This window comes from Ursus maritimus, unplaced genomic scaffold, assembly GCF_017311325.1.
Source record: "Ursus maritimus isolate PB19 unplaced genomic scaffold, ASM1731132v1 scaffold_25, whole genome shotgun sequence".
Classification (NCBI taxonomy): domain Eukaryota; kingdom Metazoa; phylum Chordata; class Mammalia; order Carnivora; family Ursidae; genus Ursus; species Ursus maritimus.
In genome coordinates this window covers 30,039,342-30,056,157 of record NW_024425008.1, presented here as the reverse complement: position 1 = coordinate 30,056,157, position 16,816 = coordinate 30,039,342, and the positions used below count along the sequence as shown (strand labels likewise).

Sequence of the window (16,816 nt, the reverse complement as noted above, 5' to 3'; positions counted from 1 at the left end):
GCAAAAAAAAACCTCTCCAGATTAAAAAATTCCTTTGGGTTGATGAAGTTCTGGAGATAGATGATGGTGATGGTTGCAGAACAGAGTGTCCTCAATGCTCTCGAACTCTAAACTTAAAAATGGTTAAAATGGTAAGTAAATATGTATATTTTATCACATTAAAAAAAAAGGTTAAAAAAAAAGAAAATGGCTATGAAAACAAACCAAAAAAATCTTTCAGGAATTAGAAGAATATATAGGTTTTGTTTTGTTTTTTTAATTTTCACCTCGCATGTGCTTTGTGCCCCTCAAAAATATCTTTTAAAGAATTAAGGCAGGGTCTAAAATATTACAAGCTAGTGTAATTTCTTTGATGAAAGGTAAAAATGCTTAATCTAATTATAAATGAGAAATATCTGTTAGCCTCTCTTCATTAAACATAGCAAAGATCAGGATTCTCGCCCTCAAGTATTTATGCTTTGAGTGTCATATGTGAATATAAATTAGAAGTATTACTTGGCCAAGTGTCACTTCCTGTAATTCAGAGTATCCCAGCAATTGCATTTCTAGGACTGAATTTAAATGGAAGGCTGTTTCTTAAACTGCTCTGCCCTTTTGGTTTCTAGTTAGTGATTGCCTCCTGATATATATTTTTTAAGATTTTATTTATTCATTTGAGAGAGAGAACACGAGCAGTGAGGAGAGGCAGAGAGAGAGGGAGAAGCAAGATTCCCTGCTGAGCCAGGAGCTGGACTCAGGATCAATGCCAGGACCCAGAGATCATGACCTAAGTCGAAAGGAGATGCTTAACTATCTGAGCCACCCAGGCGCCCCCCTCCTGATATTTTTTAAAGCTTAAAGTTTTATACTATTTGCTCTTTATTTGCAATTTCTAAGTCAACCTAGATCTAAAACTAGATGAATTTGGTTAAAATTATTTTCATTACTACTGCTCTTCATTTGCCTGTCTTCATCAGAATAAAACTTACTGTAGTTTCTTGATGATATTGGCACGAATTTCTCAGCCAGATAGGAGGATCTGAGGACGATATCGCTTGGGAATGTGACTGCTTTCTTCCTTGGTGATTTGCTTCTATTTCCAGCTTTTGAGAATAATAGGCAGTTAAAAGATCTGCGTGCCAGGCGCCTGGGTGGCTCAGTCGGTTAAGTGTCTGCCTTCGGCTCAGGTCATGATACCAGGGTCCTGCCCAACGAGGAGCCTGCTTCCTCCGTCTCTTCCTCCCTCTGCCTGCCACTCCCCCTGCTTGTGCTCTCTCTCTCTCTGTGTCAAATAAATAAGTAAAATCTTAATAAAAAAAAAAAGATCTGCATGCCAAAAGGAGTTTATGATTCGCTGGATTGTAATATCGGAAGTAGATGTCTTTGCAGTAAAGTAGAGCTTGAAATACAGAAGAATGGAAGCATCTATGTGAAAATGTTTCAAGGAGGAAAACATTTTCTCTTTATGGTTCATTCTGTTCTAGGTAAACACCACCAAGTGAGTGAAACACAGAATGTGATTGCATCAGACAAAGCAGCAGAAATACCAGTCGCCCATGAACATGAGCACAACCATGACCACACACAGCTGCATGCCTACATTGGCGTTTCCCTCGTGCTGGGCTTCGTTTTCATGTTGCTGGTAGACCAGATTGGCAGCTCCCATGTGCATTCTACTGATGGTAAGTGGCTTCAAGGCTTTCTGGGCAGTGCAATAAATTTACAGTTTAGAAAGTCACAGATGATTGAATAATTCAGTATATATCAGTGGTCTTCTTCAGTGCCAAAAACTCTTGTCTTTCTTGAGTTCTAGTGAACATTTTATTCAGTTGGGGGAGCTGGTGAGTGAGTTGTGACATGTGGCACAAGAGAGTGCTTATTGGGTTATTACCATGTTTATCTTAAAGCTGTCTCATTTGATGGAGAGTCTGGGGCAGAAATTTGTAACCTTTTTTATTCCGTGGAGCCCTTAGGCATTCTGAAGCCTGTGGACATTTTATTGGAATTGTGTTTTTAAATATGTAAACCATAACGCATAGTATTACAGAGAAAATGATTATACTGAAATACAGTTCCAAAACATTAAAAACAAATTTATGATATAGTAATGTATGTCTTCTTTATTGATGCATTAATTAACCAGATAATATATTTAAATCATATGCAAGGTGGAGTTAGATTTTATTTTTTAGGACAGCAGTATGACAGCTTTTGTTGCTTAGCTTGGCTAGAAACATTAAATTGTGAGTCGGGCTTCAACAAGGCAACAGAGTGTCAAGTTGAACATCCAGTTGATTTGTTTTTTTGTTTTGATGGCTACTAATATAGAAATTCCTGCTTCACAAAGATATTTTCTTACAAATATACTTAAACACATTCATAGCTTGCTTCACAAGGAAAGATACGCTTCCTCCACTACAGCTACAATTCTCCAAGACTTAAAATTTAACTCTAGGCATAATAACTTTTCAAAAAAATTTTTTTTAATTAATTATTTATTTTTAAAGTAAACTCTACCCCCAACATGGGGCTCGAACCCTTGACCCCAAGATCAAGAATCACATGCTCCATTGATTGAGCCAGCCAGGCACTCCCAGATATAGTAACGTTTTTGTCTTAAAATCAATGAATTCATTAAGAAACAAAACAGGTGAACATAGAGGAAGGGAAGGAAAAGTAAGATAAAAACAGAGAGGGAGGCAAACCATAAGAAACTCTTTAACTGTAGGAAACAAACTGAGGTTTGCTGGAAGGGTGTTAGGTGGGGGGATGGGGTAATTGGGTGATGGGCATTAAGGAGGGCACTTGATGTAATGAGCACTGGGTATTATATGCAATTGATGAATCACTAAATTCTGCCCCAGAAACTAATACTACACTATATGTTAACTAAATTGAATTTAAATAAAAAAATTTTTTAGAAAAGATCAATGAATTCATCTTTGGCTGGATCAACATCTTTGATATGGTTTATATTAAATAAAAAAAGATTCTGATCCATGATACAACTTTAATGCCACTGTGATAGAATGAATTTGGAAGAGTTGCGTCAAACTCCTAGGGTTTGGTGATAAGAGAGGTTTATAGATATCACTTTTCAGATACACTGACAGAGAACTCTGCAGACTGGAGCTGCTGGAGAGCGGCATAGATGTCTTGGTCCCCAGTGAGAGATCCCATGACGTTTGCCGTTTAGTGGCTGAATGACCATAGGTGCAGCGTCGCCTGGTAGTTGCCCAGCTTTGTCACATGAGCATCTACAGACGAGAAGACTGTAATCATGCAGTGCAGTGGCAGCTGTACACCTTAATTTAAAGTAGTGATGAGTGAAAGCAGTGATATGAAGATACCCACAACTGTAAAACAACATGAAATTATCTGATTACTACTGGCAATGAAGGATAGGTAGTACCAGTATTTGTAGTTTATGGTCTATATTCATAATCAAAGGGAATGATGGATTTCCTTTAGAGGTTAATAAAAATTAAAATGTGGCTTTTTTCCAAGTTAGGGTCACAGGCACCCCCTGCATCTTACCGGTTCTTCTACATGGACCCCAGGTTAAGAATCCGTCGCCTACAAAAAAATCTGTGGGAACGCAGACAAAAGACCTGAACAGAGTCATAAAAAAGATAATTAAAATGGTCCTTAAACATACGAAAAGATGTTCAATTTCACTTAAGAATGCAAATCAAAACTCTGCCGAAACGCCATTTCTCACCTGTCAGGCAAAAATTCAAAAGCTTGACAGTACGCTTGGTTCCCAAAGCTGCAGTGAGACACACCCTCATCGGTTGCTGTGGGACTACAAAATGCCCTGCAGAGAGGAGTTTGGCCATGTCAAACTAGTCTACGTGTGTATCTATCCTTCAGCCCCAAAATCCCACTTCTGGAAATTTATTCTGATAATACAGCACCAATATGAAAATACAAGATTATTCAGTGCAGCATTATTTATCATTGTAACACCACTTAAATGTCCAGTCATGGAAATTGGTTGAATGAAGTGTGATGTGTGCATATAATGGAGTTCTAGGTGGCTGTGAAAAAGAATGAGGAATCAGATCTCTGTGAATTGATAGAGATTTCTAGGAGATATTTTTAAGTGTTGGGGGGAGCCGAAATGTAAATTAGTATCTGTCATATACTACATTTTGTGTAAGAAAGAGGGAATAAAACACGTATGTCTGCTTATTTTTACAGAAAGGAAACATGAAAGCTCAGCTAGACGACAGAGTTGCCTGTAAGAGGTGGGGGCAGGGTAGGTTGGGGTAGAAGAGTTTCGGGAGGGCATGCTGATATTTCCCATATTCAAAAAATAAAACGAAATCAATAAGGATAGGGGAAGCCAACTGAAGCAGATGAACTGTAATTCAAATGATTAATACAATCACACGGAAGGGGATTAAAAAAAAAAACCTCAAGTGACGTATGAATGTAGTATTTGACTATATATTTTTAGTTTTGGATGGAGTTGGGGGAGAATCATAAACAATTACCGAACTCTTTTTAGTAGGCTTTGCTTTTTGTGATGGCACAGGTGCAAACAACTCTGAAACTGTTTTCGATGTATTGTATGTAGCAAGTGTTACTCTGATTTGAGTAAGTGTGTTGCTGTTGGTGGAAGCAGAGTTCTCACTGTGGAAGAGGGGACGCACGAATGGGGGAAGGCAAGAAAGAACCCCTATAGGGATGGACTGGAATTGGAGTTGATTGGACTCATGATTTCTCAAATGTATATGTGTATATGTGTGTATATGTGTACATATATACGTGTGTGTTTATGTATACATGTATGTATGTCCTAGCTCTGTCTGCAGAGAGGGCCTAGGAGTAAAGACACCCCACTAGCAATGAGCATACCAGGGCTCTTCAGAGAAATGGCTGATTCCAGGACAGGGGCAGGGTAAGTACAAAATGAGCTTGGAACATCTAGTGCTCAAAAAAAAAAAAAAAAAAAAGTAGAAAGGAAGACAATGGAAACTTGTCACAGAGTATAGAACCAGCTTGAAGGGGTTCCCGCTGGCCAGATCTAAGACAGTTTGAGTACCAAAATAATTACATACAGTAAGGAAGCGAAAACCATTGAGAAAATGGGAAGCGCTGAGCACATCCACGTGAGAGAGAGGAGGGGAAGGAGGAGGGAGAACACTTGCTTCCAGTGGATTGCTAAATGCCAACTTGTAAGTGTGGAAAGAGTGCCGGCAGGAGAAAATCCTTTTTGCAAGCTTCGTGGTAAAAATTAGCGCAGGCCAGAATCAACAAATGTTAAATCTAGGGGATAAGTTTTGATTTATTAGTTGCAAGGGAAAAAGGAGTAATGAAATGAAGAAATCCAGTAGTACCTTGACCAGATGATCAAGGTTAATGTCATTGGTGTCTGTTTTCAGTGTGGGCAAATAAGTGCCTATCAGACCAGCCTCCTCACAGATAACAATGAACTCTGGGCAAATTTGAAAAACCACTACCTAAAAACACTAGAGAGTGACCTAAAGCAGGAAAATATTGGAGGGGAGTCAACCCTTGGAATAGGGTAAGTTTCTGTTTTTACTGCTTCAAGCAGTCAGCACCCAGTTGGGGTAGCTAAAACTGATAGAAAACTCGGTCTCTCCAGCCTAAGGAACTAGAGGTCAGGGTAACTACAGCCACTGGAAAGCGAAGGGAGAATCTTAGAAAGGAGAGAGACAGAGAAACACAGCCCCAGATTTTATGTATAAACTCGACCCAAGTCTGGCTGAGCCCTGAACCATTCTTTTGCGGGCAGATGCAGCTAAAGAGGAAAGAACTGAGCTGGGATTTGAGCAGCTGCCTAACAGACAGACTTGGCAGTTTAAGCCAAACCAAGGGACTTCAGGCAAAACACAAAATGGACACTCTTTGGAGGCATATAATAGAATCCAGAGTATCCCCAAGATAACATTCACAATGTCCAGGATATAATCCAAAATTCACTCTGCTAGCAAGCAGCAGGTAGACGTACATTCTGTGCCTGTAGACGCGACATCCTGAGAAGCAGCACCTGTGTGGCATTCTGTCTGAGGGTGCGTAATCTAAGGCCACGTCAGACAAACCCGTTCTTTTTGTTTCCCCCTAAGATTTTATTTATTTATTTGACAGAAAGAGAGAACACAAGCAGGGGGAGTAGGAGAGGGAGAAACAGGCTCCCCACTGAGTCAGGAGACCGACGTGGGACTCCACCCCAGGACCCTGGGATCATGACCTGAGCCACCCAGGCGCCCTGGAAGGGATCATTCTATTAAAACACAAGAAGGGCTCAGGAAGGGACATGTATTCTTGAAAGTTATCAGTGTCACAAAAGTCAAAGGCAGAGAAAATGCTCCAGATTAAAGGGGACTAAAGAGACACAACTGAGTGCGTGTATGATCCCAGACTGGATCCTTCCCGGGGGGGGCGGGGGGATTCTCTGAAAGACTTTCCTGGGCAGTTAACAAAATTAGAATATGCAAGAGAAATTAGAAAAAAAGTATCAGTATTAAACTTACTGAAGCTGATCGTTGTACTGCGATTATATAAGAAAATATCCTTTCTTTTAGGAAATATACTTTGAGGTATCTGGGGGTAGAGTTACGATGTATGCAACTTACTTTGAAATGGTACAGAAAAAAAAGTGTGTGTGTGTGTGTGGTGTGTGGCTACAGAAAGAACATGAGCACGAATAATGAAGCAAATGGGGCAGAATGTTAGACAGTAGGTCATTCTGAGAAACGAGTAGTGAGTGTTTTTTGAACATTCTTGAAACTTTTCTGAAGATTTGAAAGATTATTTCAAATTATTATTTCAAAGATTATTTGAAAGATTTGAAATTATTTCCAAATAAAAGGTTTTTTTTCAAAATTCATTGAACTTAATTAGCATTTTTAGTCCAAGGCTACTTTTTGTTTTGTTAATCTCGTTCCATATACTATTTCTTTTGAGTTTTTTTCCGTATACTTTTTCTTTTTTAACGGTCTTACATGTATTGAGAAATTGATTTAGGAGTACACGGTTTTATTCGTGTGCTTTTACCAAATAGCAAATGAGAAGCACCCTCTGGTGGGATGGTATCTGATTCCAACTGCATTACATAGTTGCTCACAGTGGCGTTTAGGACATTTTTGTGATTCTTGTCAGTTTCAATTTTAAATGCATATGAAGCCGCATTAGTGCCCTATAATCCTATACGAAGATTTAAAAATAGTGTGTGTTCCTTTTTTCTTCCTCCTGTTTCATCTCTGAAATCACTGTTTTTGCTCACTTTCATGTATCTGATAATCTGGTTTTACCTATTATCTGTAAGGTTTTATATATTATTGAATATCAGTAAAAATTCATTTATTAAATTTATGCTGAAGTACAGTCTTTTCCTAAAGATTTATAAAAACTGTGTTTTAATTTTAAAGCCTTTAATTTTTAGTTAAGTTGCTATTTATAACTAGATCACAAGACTGTGTAAAGGAAAGTCAAAACAAGCTTGTCACACAGTATAATATGATATTCTTCACAGTTTGGGGTGAAATTGAAATATTTGTTGTCTCCGACCAATTAGGGGGTTTAGCTTCCCTTCCTTGCATTGTTTTAATTAGAAGATAATTTTATTTTTACTAAAATGATAACATGTTACTTTACTTGTATATGTTTTTTCCACTGTAAACCATTCCTTATGTGTTCTGGTTTTTCCCAGAAGATTAAATCCCTTGGAATTTATTTGGCTAATGTCCATCTGTCATTTCATCTGGCATTTTGATGTCCCCATCTTTTAATTTTATGTTGTTCCAACATTATTTACTTGCTTGTATATTTTCTGTTATAGCAGAAACATTCATGTGACACAGAGAAATATTTTTTTTCCACTCTCCAATAAGGAATTTTTAACAGCTATTGGGTTTCCAGTGCTGTGCTACATTCTATAAGACGTGAAAAAGAAACGGAAAGAAGTGGAAAATTCACTTTTGTGTAGTTTACAGTCAGTCTGGGGGTATAAGACCTATTTGAGTGAAAACAGTTGTATATAGCTCGGGTGTGATCTGGGAAAACTTTGAAGTACCATGTAGGGTCTGTGCACATAGAACTCTTGGTTTTTAGGCAAGGGGAACCTTTTGAGCTGGAATTAACCTTTGATTCTTTCTTGAGGAAAGTGGTGCTAGAATTACACTTTGAACAGTGTCTAGGTTTCAGATCGATGAGCTGAGAAGTTTAATAAGTTCATGCCAAGAATTAAGGATGAGAGATTTGGGGAAGGGACAATGAAAAGGTTTTGATGGAAGGTATTAAAAGAAACTGGTTTAACGGGACTGAATAGTGAGAAATAAGGTGATACCAGTTGATGAAGAGCTTAAGAACCCACTTAATAGAGCAGTCTGGACTGAGTCTGAAAAGCAGCAGATAACTGACATTTCGGAAGAGTAGAGTGATTCAGAGAGGAATCGGACAAGGATGTGTAGGACGAGTTAGATTTGGGAGAAAGGAGAGCAGGGGGAGACCAGCGGGGAGCCTGTTGCTCATTCAGGTTCAGGTGGACGCAAATTTAGGTCAGGATGGTGGCGACAAAATAGAGAAGGGCACACGTGACAGACATTTTGGTGTTGGAATAAAGATAAAGTTGCAGGAGGCTGGGGAAGGGGGGCAGGCGGCAGTGACAACGAGATTGGTCTGCAGAGAAGCGCTGAGAGGCCACAGAGCACCTCCAGGGAAAGCCGCAGGGTTAAGAGGTGGGAGGCAGTTGAGGCAGTTGGGGGTTACATTTGTCTGCTCAGGGAAGGCTGGGATGAATGAAGAGTTCCTCCTGCCCCCCTCTTTCAGGACAGAGGAAGCTTCTAAGTGTTTGAAGCCAAAGAGCAAAGATAGTCATGGGGAAAATATAATGTACTTTAAGAGCTTTCAAAGAATTCTTCCACCTCCAGGTCACTGTTCTAGCAGTATCTGTTTCACATTGCTTCGTGGCTGACTTGCTTATTTTTACTTCAGATCCAGAAACAGCAAGGCCCAGCAATTCCAAAATCACCACCACATTGGGTCTGGTCGTCCATGCTGCAGGTAGGGTTGGATGGCACTGAGACCCCTTTCTCTCCTGTCTCAGCGTGGGAGGCTTAGTGTGTACATCCCAGGGACCATCCCCATGAAGTGCTCTCGGGCTGGCCTTCGGGGAGAGGGTTGCTTCATGAAGTCCCCCAAACACAAGCACAAGCCCAGGCGTACTCAGCATCAGGGATTTGCAAGCTAAGAACAGTTTTTATATTCTATATTTATATTTTTAACGGAGGAGAATATTTTGTGGCAGATGAAAATTACATGCAATTCAAATTGCAGCACCCTAAATAAAGTTTTTTTGGACCACAGCCATGCCCGCTTGTTTACATATCATCTGTGGCTGCCTTTGCACAGTAATGGCGGAGTGCAGCGACTGTAAGGGAGCAAATGGCGTTCAAAGCCTGAAATAGTTTCTTTCTGCCCTTTAAGAAAAAAATGTCTGACCTTTGCCCTAGAGCCTCGTCTGGGAAAGAGCCTTGACATTTTTGTACTGAAGAGCACTGTTGCTCAGTATAAATCCGAAGTGCCCGTTGAGGCAGAGGTGGGCTGTAGAATGCAGAAGGCGCGGCGTCGCTGACTGGGCGTGCCTTGGAGTCACAACCGAAGACCAGGCCCAGCAGTCGGAGTCTGTGACTGACAAAGGCACGTGGGAGGTGGCGCACTGTCACCTGGGCCTTTCGAGTATAGCCTGCTCATCTGACAAAAGTTCATCCCTTCAGCCAGTATTTACTTCTTGTGTATCAATCATCTATGTAGAGTTGGAGTATCTGTATTTTGTGTTTTTTCACCTACAAGACGCAAAGATGCTTACCTTGCAGTCTCTGCGATTTCTGTTATAACAGCTGACATATTGAATATTTGGGGCCAGGTGCTAAGCTGTTTACCTGTGTTATCTCATTTAACCCTCATGAAAATCCTAAGAATACATACTTCCTTGAGCCCATTGAGATGAGAAGGCTATGGTTCAGAAAAGTTAAGGAACCTTCCCAGAGTCAGATGCAGTTCTGCTTGACTCGAAAGCCCACACACGGAACTACTACACTGTTGTTGTTGTTGTTGTTATAGTGTTCTATGATTTATTTTTTCTGAGTTTAGCAGACGGTGTGGCCTTAGGAGCGGCAGCCTCTACTTCACAGACTAGCGTCCAGTTAATCGTGTTTGTGGCAATAATGCTACATAAGGTAAGCAGAATTTTAGTGGAAGATTTGATATTGAATATATTCATAATTACAATTTCTCTCTGGTCATGCACATTTTTTGGAATGGGAAGATGTTTTTAGTTGTTTTCATAATTGTCATTCATTTGAGACAGTTGACTAGCTCTGCTCATAGCTAGGGTTTTTTGCTACTATTTTCTTAAACTTTCACGTGAAGGGACTTTTTTTTATGGCCATATACACAAACTCTTAAATTCTCTACAGATTTCTATATTTTAAAGTAATTTTTGTTCATAAGTGTTTTTGTTTTCTTATACTCTTTTCTTGACTGTTTTTTTTCCCCTACTATCTAAGAAACACACACACAAAAGTAGGATATTTTCTTAGCTTAGAACATTAATTTTTTTTTTAAAAGATTTTATTTACCTATTTGACAGAGATAGAGACAGCCAGCGAGAGAGGGAACACAGCAGGGGGAGTGGGAGAGGAAGAAGCAGGCTCCTAGCAGAGGAGCCTGATGTGGGGCTCGATCCCAGGACCCCGGGATCACTCCCTGAGCCGAAGGCAGACGCTTAACAACTGCGCCACCCAGGCACCCCAGAACATTAATTCTTAAAAGACAGACTCAGTCTTGGTACCATTTGTGTGTGTGTGTGTGTGTGTGTGTGTGTGTGTGTGTGTGTGTGTGAATTCAGTCAAGAATTTTTTTGTGAGAATTTTATATACTTCATAATATAGAAGCAATCCCTACTCTAAGAGTAATTAGGAATACTTTTTCTTTTCCAGGCACCAGCTGCTTTTGGGCTGGTTTCCTTCTTAATGCATGCTGGCCTAGAACGGAATCGAATCAGAAAACACTTACTGGTCTTTGCACTGGCAGCACCAGTTATGTCCATGGTGACATACTTAGGACTAAGTAAGGTAAGCCTGATTCATTCCTAGCTTATCTAGACAAGTATCTAATTCTTTTGTGATTTACCAGAATTATGTTGAGTTTGCAATTAAGTTACCCCCTCAAACTAAAGATGAAATTAGGAGTAAAAGCCAGTACAAGGTAAACATCTTAATTCCAAGGCATTCTCTTCATAAATTTAGAGCATTTTCCTATTTCATTTAGTTTGAAAATTTCTTCCCTATCAGTTCTGAAAACATTTGCACAGATATATGATCTTTAAAATAGCATAACCCGAGCCTAACCAAACACACTAATTTTGTTTGACAGCTATATAATAAGTCACAACAGTATGTATTTAATGTTTAAGGAGGTGCATGAAGAGTGAGGGACAAACAAACAGCAGTTTTGAGGAGCAGAGGGGATAAGCAGAGATGTCTATATTCTCATATCACCAAATGCTAAATATCCAGTTCTTTAGCATTACACTGAACGTAACCTCAGACCTGAAGTAACATGTGTCACTTGTCACTTTCGAGCCTGGGCATTCTTCCCTGTTGTTCAGGGTGGACCTTTCCCTGCCTTCCAGTTCTGTCCCCTGGGGCTGCAGGTCTGAACAACCCTCCCTGTGGTACTTCAGTGTCAACTGAGTGGCCACAGGAGGAAAATCTTAGAACCAAACTGACTCAGGGCTAGTTCATGGGAACTGATTTCCCCCGTACTCTCTCTGAAGGTCATTGATTCTTCTCAGTGTCATTCCATTCATAGTTGAAACAGTAAAACTTGTATTGAAAAGAACATGTGAAAAATGAGGTGATTCAAACACGATTAAGTTCCTGTTAATCAGGTTTGTTGATCTGGATTGCTAACAAATGAGGTATTATAAAAACCCTCTCTGATCATTTGAAAACTCTTCTCTTCTTTCAGTCAACAACCAATATATAGTTCTTTTTAAAGTATTACCCTACCTATCACTTCATTGATCGGTGCAAGTCTTTAGAACTTCTGACAGGAAGGTATAATTCAGGAGCCGTGCAGTTACATGTTACGTTATGGCGTATTCTCTTCTTAAATTTTTAATTAATGGTCGTAGTCCATAGGTCCACTTTTTTAAAAGAGAAAGTTGAAATTAATTGTGTCAAGATTAGCTTATGTTTCTGGCCTCTGTGAGGGCAGGTACTGCGTCTCGATGACCACTGTATCTCAAGCCCCAGCCTAGAGCCTGGGGTACAGGGAGGTGTGTTCAGTGTTAGTAGAATACATGAATGTATGAAATTTAATACTTGCATTAATAATGCCATTGATTCCATTGTAAGAATAATACATGCCAGACCTGTTCAACCAGACTTGAAGCTGTTTGAAAAAGCAATAGTGTATGTCATCTATAGTCTTAAATTTGGAAGCTTCTCATCAATAACAAAATTGCTCTGATCTCAAGATGTCCCCCGTGTCCCATATCGCAGCAGTCATGAATACTGAGTGGTTTTTTTAATCAGGACTTCTTCCTCTCCCTGAATTGTACTTGTCTTAATTTTTCTTCCTTCTCCCCCCCCCCCCCTTAATTCACAGAGCAGTAAAGAAGCCCTTTCAGAGGTGAATGCCACTGGAGTGGCCATGCTTTTCTCTGCCGGAACATTTCTTTATGTTGCCACAGTACATGTCCTCCCTGAGGTGGGAGGAATGGGGCACAGCCACAAAACCGACCCCAGTGGCGGGAAGGGCCTCAGCCGCCTGGAGGTGGCCGCCCTCGTTCTGGGTTGCCTCATCCCGCTCCTCCTGTCAGTTGGACACCAGCATTAAACGTCGGATTCCGGCCTCAGGCCGCGGCTGTTGGCCATCCCGAGAGAACAGCCAGCACGTGACAGTGCTCACTTCCTCAGTCTCTTGTCTCAGCTCGCCCATCTCCACCTGTATTCCTGGAGTCCAGAGGGAGGTGAGATTAAAACCTGGCGTATTGGAAAGCTTTTAGAGTAGAAACAACGCTCTGCGACTGGATATAGACATTCCGTTGTGTTGTTTTTTAAAGGGCCCTTGGCATTCTGAGTTTTGATGTTTCTCTTAACCCTATTCTCAGGGAAGATGGAGTTTTGTTTTAAGGAAAAGTGGAGAACTTCATACTCACAATGAAATAATAATTATGAAAGTACAGTGTTCTGTAATTAAGCTAAGTCTCTTTCTTAGTCTAGAGGCTCTGCCACTTACTTCACGCATTGATTCTTAACATGGTTCCCGCCGTGTAAGCCTGGTGCTTTAGCGTCTGTGCCGCATGCCTTGATAAAGGTCATGATGCCCACTGTCCTAGATGCTAAAGGGAATTGTAGTTTGTTTGGGGCAAGAGTCAGGAAAATGACAGCAAGGCACATGAAAAACTGACTTTTTACTCGAGAGCTGTCCGTTGAAAAGAGAATGTCTGGAGAGACGACACCTTCTTTCACATCTGCCTCTTTAAAGAGAGCCTGCCATTCCATCAAATGGAGCAACAGAGAGGGACTGGCATCGAGGGAGGCGACTAGTTTTTCTTCTCAAGTTCTCCTTTGCAGAATACCTGCCTCCAGTGCAGAGGAGCCAAGTTCCGGTAGGTTCAGGCCCACGCAGGCTTTCCTTCAAGAACAGTCAGATCCGGAAGTGTCTTTTGGAAATGAAAGGTGTTAAGTGAATTGGGATAGTAACTGACATCTTTGTCATAATCTTTTTAAAAGTAAGATTACCAAAACCTATGTTGTCCCTTTTTTTCTTTTTACGTATTTATCTTAGCAGACTAGCAGTCCCTCTGGGAAAATACTTGGTGTCCCATGGGGAGTGCTGGGTCAGCATCACATAAGCACCTGGAGCAGTGAAGAAAGTCAAAGTATGACAAGTGGGAAGTGTTTGCCTGTTGATTTAAAGCTTACTGAAATCATGTCTCTTGTCTCTTCATCTTTTCCATGCTCTTCTCCAGACTTTTCCCCCCAGCCCCTCCTCCCTATCTATAATTTGCTGCTTACTGCAGGTGGCAATGTTGGTTATCTGTGTGAATTGAATTCTCATCAGGACAACCACTTCTTGAACTGTGATGATGAAGATAACATTGTCTCTGTTCTTTATTCCCTTCAGTGAAGTTACCTTTGTGTCAAATGCAACTTTGTTAAGCCCTTAAAATATCACTTCCTCATATGTGAGATGACACAATCACTAATATTCTGGTCATATAAACAGTTGAGATTAGTAAAAGTGTTTAACAAACTGGGATGATTTTTCCATATTTGCCAAAATCCCTGTAAACTTTGTGTTATCAACTAAGTGTATAATGCTATGTTATTAATTTATTTTGATTTTCTGTACCATTTCAAAACACATTATACAAAGAGGGAACCAAGACTATTTTCTTCGGGGCAGTGGGTTTAGGAGTTCGTAAAATGTTTTATATGACGTATATGCCAGCATGCCTATAATTTCTTTATTTCCTTCCTAGATTTGTCACTGGGTCAGCAGCTATGGAAATAGAACTTGTGAGCCCTCTGCTGGCCGTAGACCAAAGTAGCATAAATAGGTTATGGTTTTGTATAGTGGCTGGCAACCATTGCATATGATATTAAAACCAACAGAAGGTACAGTCTGGAAAGTCTGAGTGACTTTCCTGATAACAGCTCTGACTTATGGGAGTCAGGGGGTTCGTCTGGTCCTTCGAGATGTCATGGTTGCCTTGATTCTCCCTGGAAATTTACTTTGTTAAATAAATAGCACATCTGAGTGTCCAGTTTGGTTTGGGTAGCAGCACTTTCTATCCTACTGTTGCGTGCAATGATGAGACCTTTGTTCTGTGGCCAAAGCCTCTTTCAGCCGTGCCTTGCCATCATGAAAAGTTTGGCTCGAATATCTTGCTGGGGGGGCGGGGGTTGAACTCTGGCAAGGATTGAACCATCAAACTTCCAAATTTGCCTTCCCCTCTGGACCTCACATTAATAAGCAAACCTTGCAAGGCCTACAGCTCTCAGAAGCCGCAGGCTTTCCCAGACTTTAGAGCCGCTGCCTCGGGAGCTATTCATCTCTCCGGGTGAGCAGGCAGAAACAGCCATAGTCACCGTAGAGGGCTCAAATGCACCTCCAGGCAGCAGGGGACCGAGCAGCGTGGCAGAGGCCTTCTGCATTGAGGGGAGAACTTGCTCTTGCTGGGCAGTGTCCCAGAAGGGGCCACAGAGGTGGTCACTTACTGGCCCATTTCAGTTCTGTTTCCCCTTGTGTTCACTGCCTCTTTAGATGTAGATGCCTTAATGCTCTCACACCTTTGGAAACAGTGCTAATACTTAAGCTGCTGCCGTGACTGCAGACGGAATTATCGGCTACCAAAGAGATGCAGCTGATGAGGAGCTTGGCCCTTCCTTCCTCATAACCAGAGTTAGTCTTCATTGCAGTTTGACCCCATGTCCTTGGTAGGGACAGATTTCTTCAGATTCCGAATGCACTCTTCAACGGCAAATGAAGGTGGGAAACACTACTGGTCCATTCCCCTCGTTTTCCAGCGAATTGCGTATCCATCCGCACTTCTCCCACGCAGCGCTGTTCCAGGGCTGGCTGCTTTCCTGTGCACGCTGTTGCCAGATTTTTCTAGGCGAAGGCTCTGCACCGGAGTGTAGAGAGTTGGAAACAGTTCCATCTTCAGAGGCTACATGTTCTCTCTTCCCCTTCCCCCGTCACCTTTTTAATCTCCCTATTCAAAACAGTTGAGTCAGCCTTGTTCCTGTATTTGGAATCATTCGAGAAAGGACAGAGGTGGTTGTTTTGAGGGGGTCAGTTCTTTGTAGAGAGGAGATGGTGAAATTGTGTTTTACCAGCTACTTCTAAGTGTCACTGCCTGGTTTTTCTCTTTTTCAAGGATTAGAACTAGGAGGACACAGCAGCATTGGAGTATTATGCCCCCTCGGACCCATGGTAGCTAGGTACTAAACAGGGCAGCTGTCTACCAACAGTCCAGGCCCCCCAAAAATGTTCTTGCCTACAGGGCCCTGGGCCCCTTGAGAGACCGTGAATATTGACCAGCTTCTTCCCGAACTGCTGCAGTGGAAGGTGGTCTACAGGAGAACCACCTTCCATTAGAAAATTTCCACTCAAAACAGAGTGAGCCCAAGAGCGCTGTTGGAGATGCTATGAAATTAAAACCAATGATGGAATTCCCCCCCCCCCTTTGTACCTGAGACATCTAGATTCACCCCAGGAGACTTGAGGGAAATTTGTGACTTGAAGGAAAGGACTAGACAACCATTGGGAATTCTCTAGATATGCTCAGCCAAACGCAAGGAAATTGGCTTTGATCTCTTTTCTGATAGCATCTTCTAGCAAGTTGGAAGTCTCATGGGATAAAACTGCAGTTCCCCTGGTTCAGTAGCCTGAACAGTGATTTTAAATGTCCCCTTTTCTGGATCCTTCGTAAACATGAAATCATTCCATGGATGGCTGCCTTATAATTTTGTCTCTTTCCACGTTAATTGTGAATGGTTAAAAAAATTTTTTTGCTGTTTTCTGATTTGTTTTCTGATATTAAATTTTTATTAGTGGATACCTTATGTGAGTGGCTCATTACTTAATCTCTTGGCAGGTTGCTTTTCTGTTTGATGACTAGACTTAACCCACATTTGAATATCTGAAAAGGTAATGAAAAGCTTTCAAGGGCAGGGGAAAGATGTGCCCCCTATATGCAGATCCTTTAGGGAAGGAGGGATGCAAAGGAGAAAGGGAGATGAAGGACCCAATACACCACTGTCCCAAAAGATACTAATTCATTGAC

The 16,816-nt window shown here is 41.1% G+C and overlaps 1 protein-coding gene across 1 annotated transcript in view; it reads left to right on the top strand.

Moving 5' to 3' along the window:
* Nucleotides 1–16,588, top strand: part of SLC39A9 (solute carrier family 39 member 9) — a 52,601-nt gene extending 36,013 nt beyond the window's left edge. The window contains exons 3-7 of the mRNA XM_008700276.2: nucleotides 1,464–1,661; nucleotides 8,944–9,012; nucleotides 10,102–10,187; nucleotides 10,950–11,084; nucleotides 12,625–16,588. Of these exons, the coding sequence (XP_008698498.1) occupies nucleotides 1,464–1,661; nucleotides 8,944–9,012; nucleotides 10,102–10,187; nucleotides 10,950–11,084; nucleotides 12,625–12,855 (719 nt within the window). The 3' untranslated portion in view covers nucleotides 12,856–16,588. The remainder of the gene's footprint in view (nucleotides 1–1,463; nucleotides 1,662–8,943; nucleotides 9,013–10,101; nucleotides 10,188–10,949; nucleotides 11,085–12,624) is intronic.
* Nucleotides 16,589–16,816: the final 228 nt, after the last annotated feature.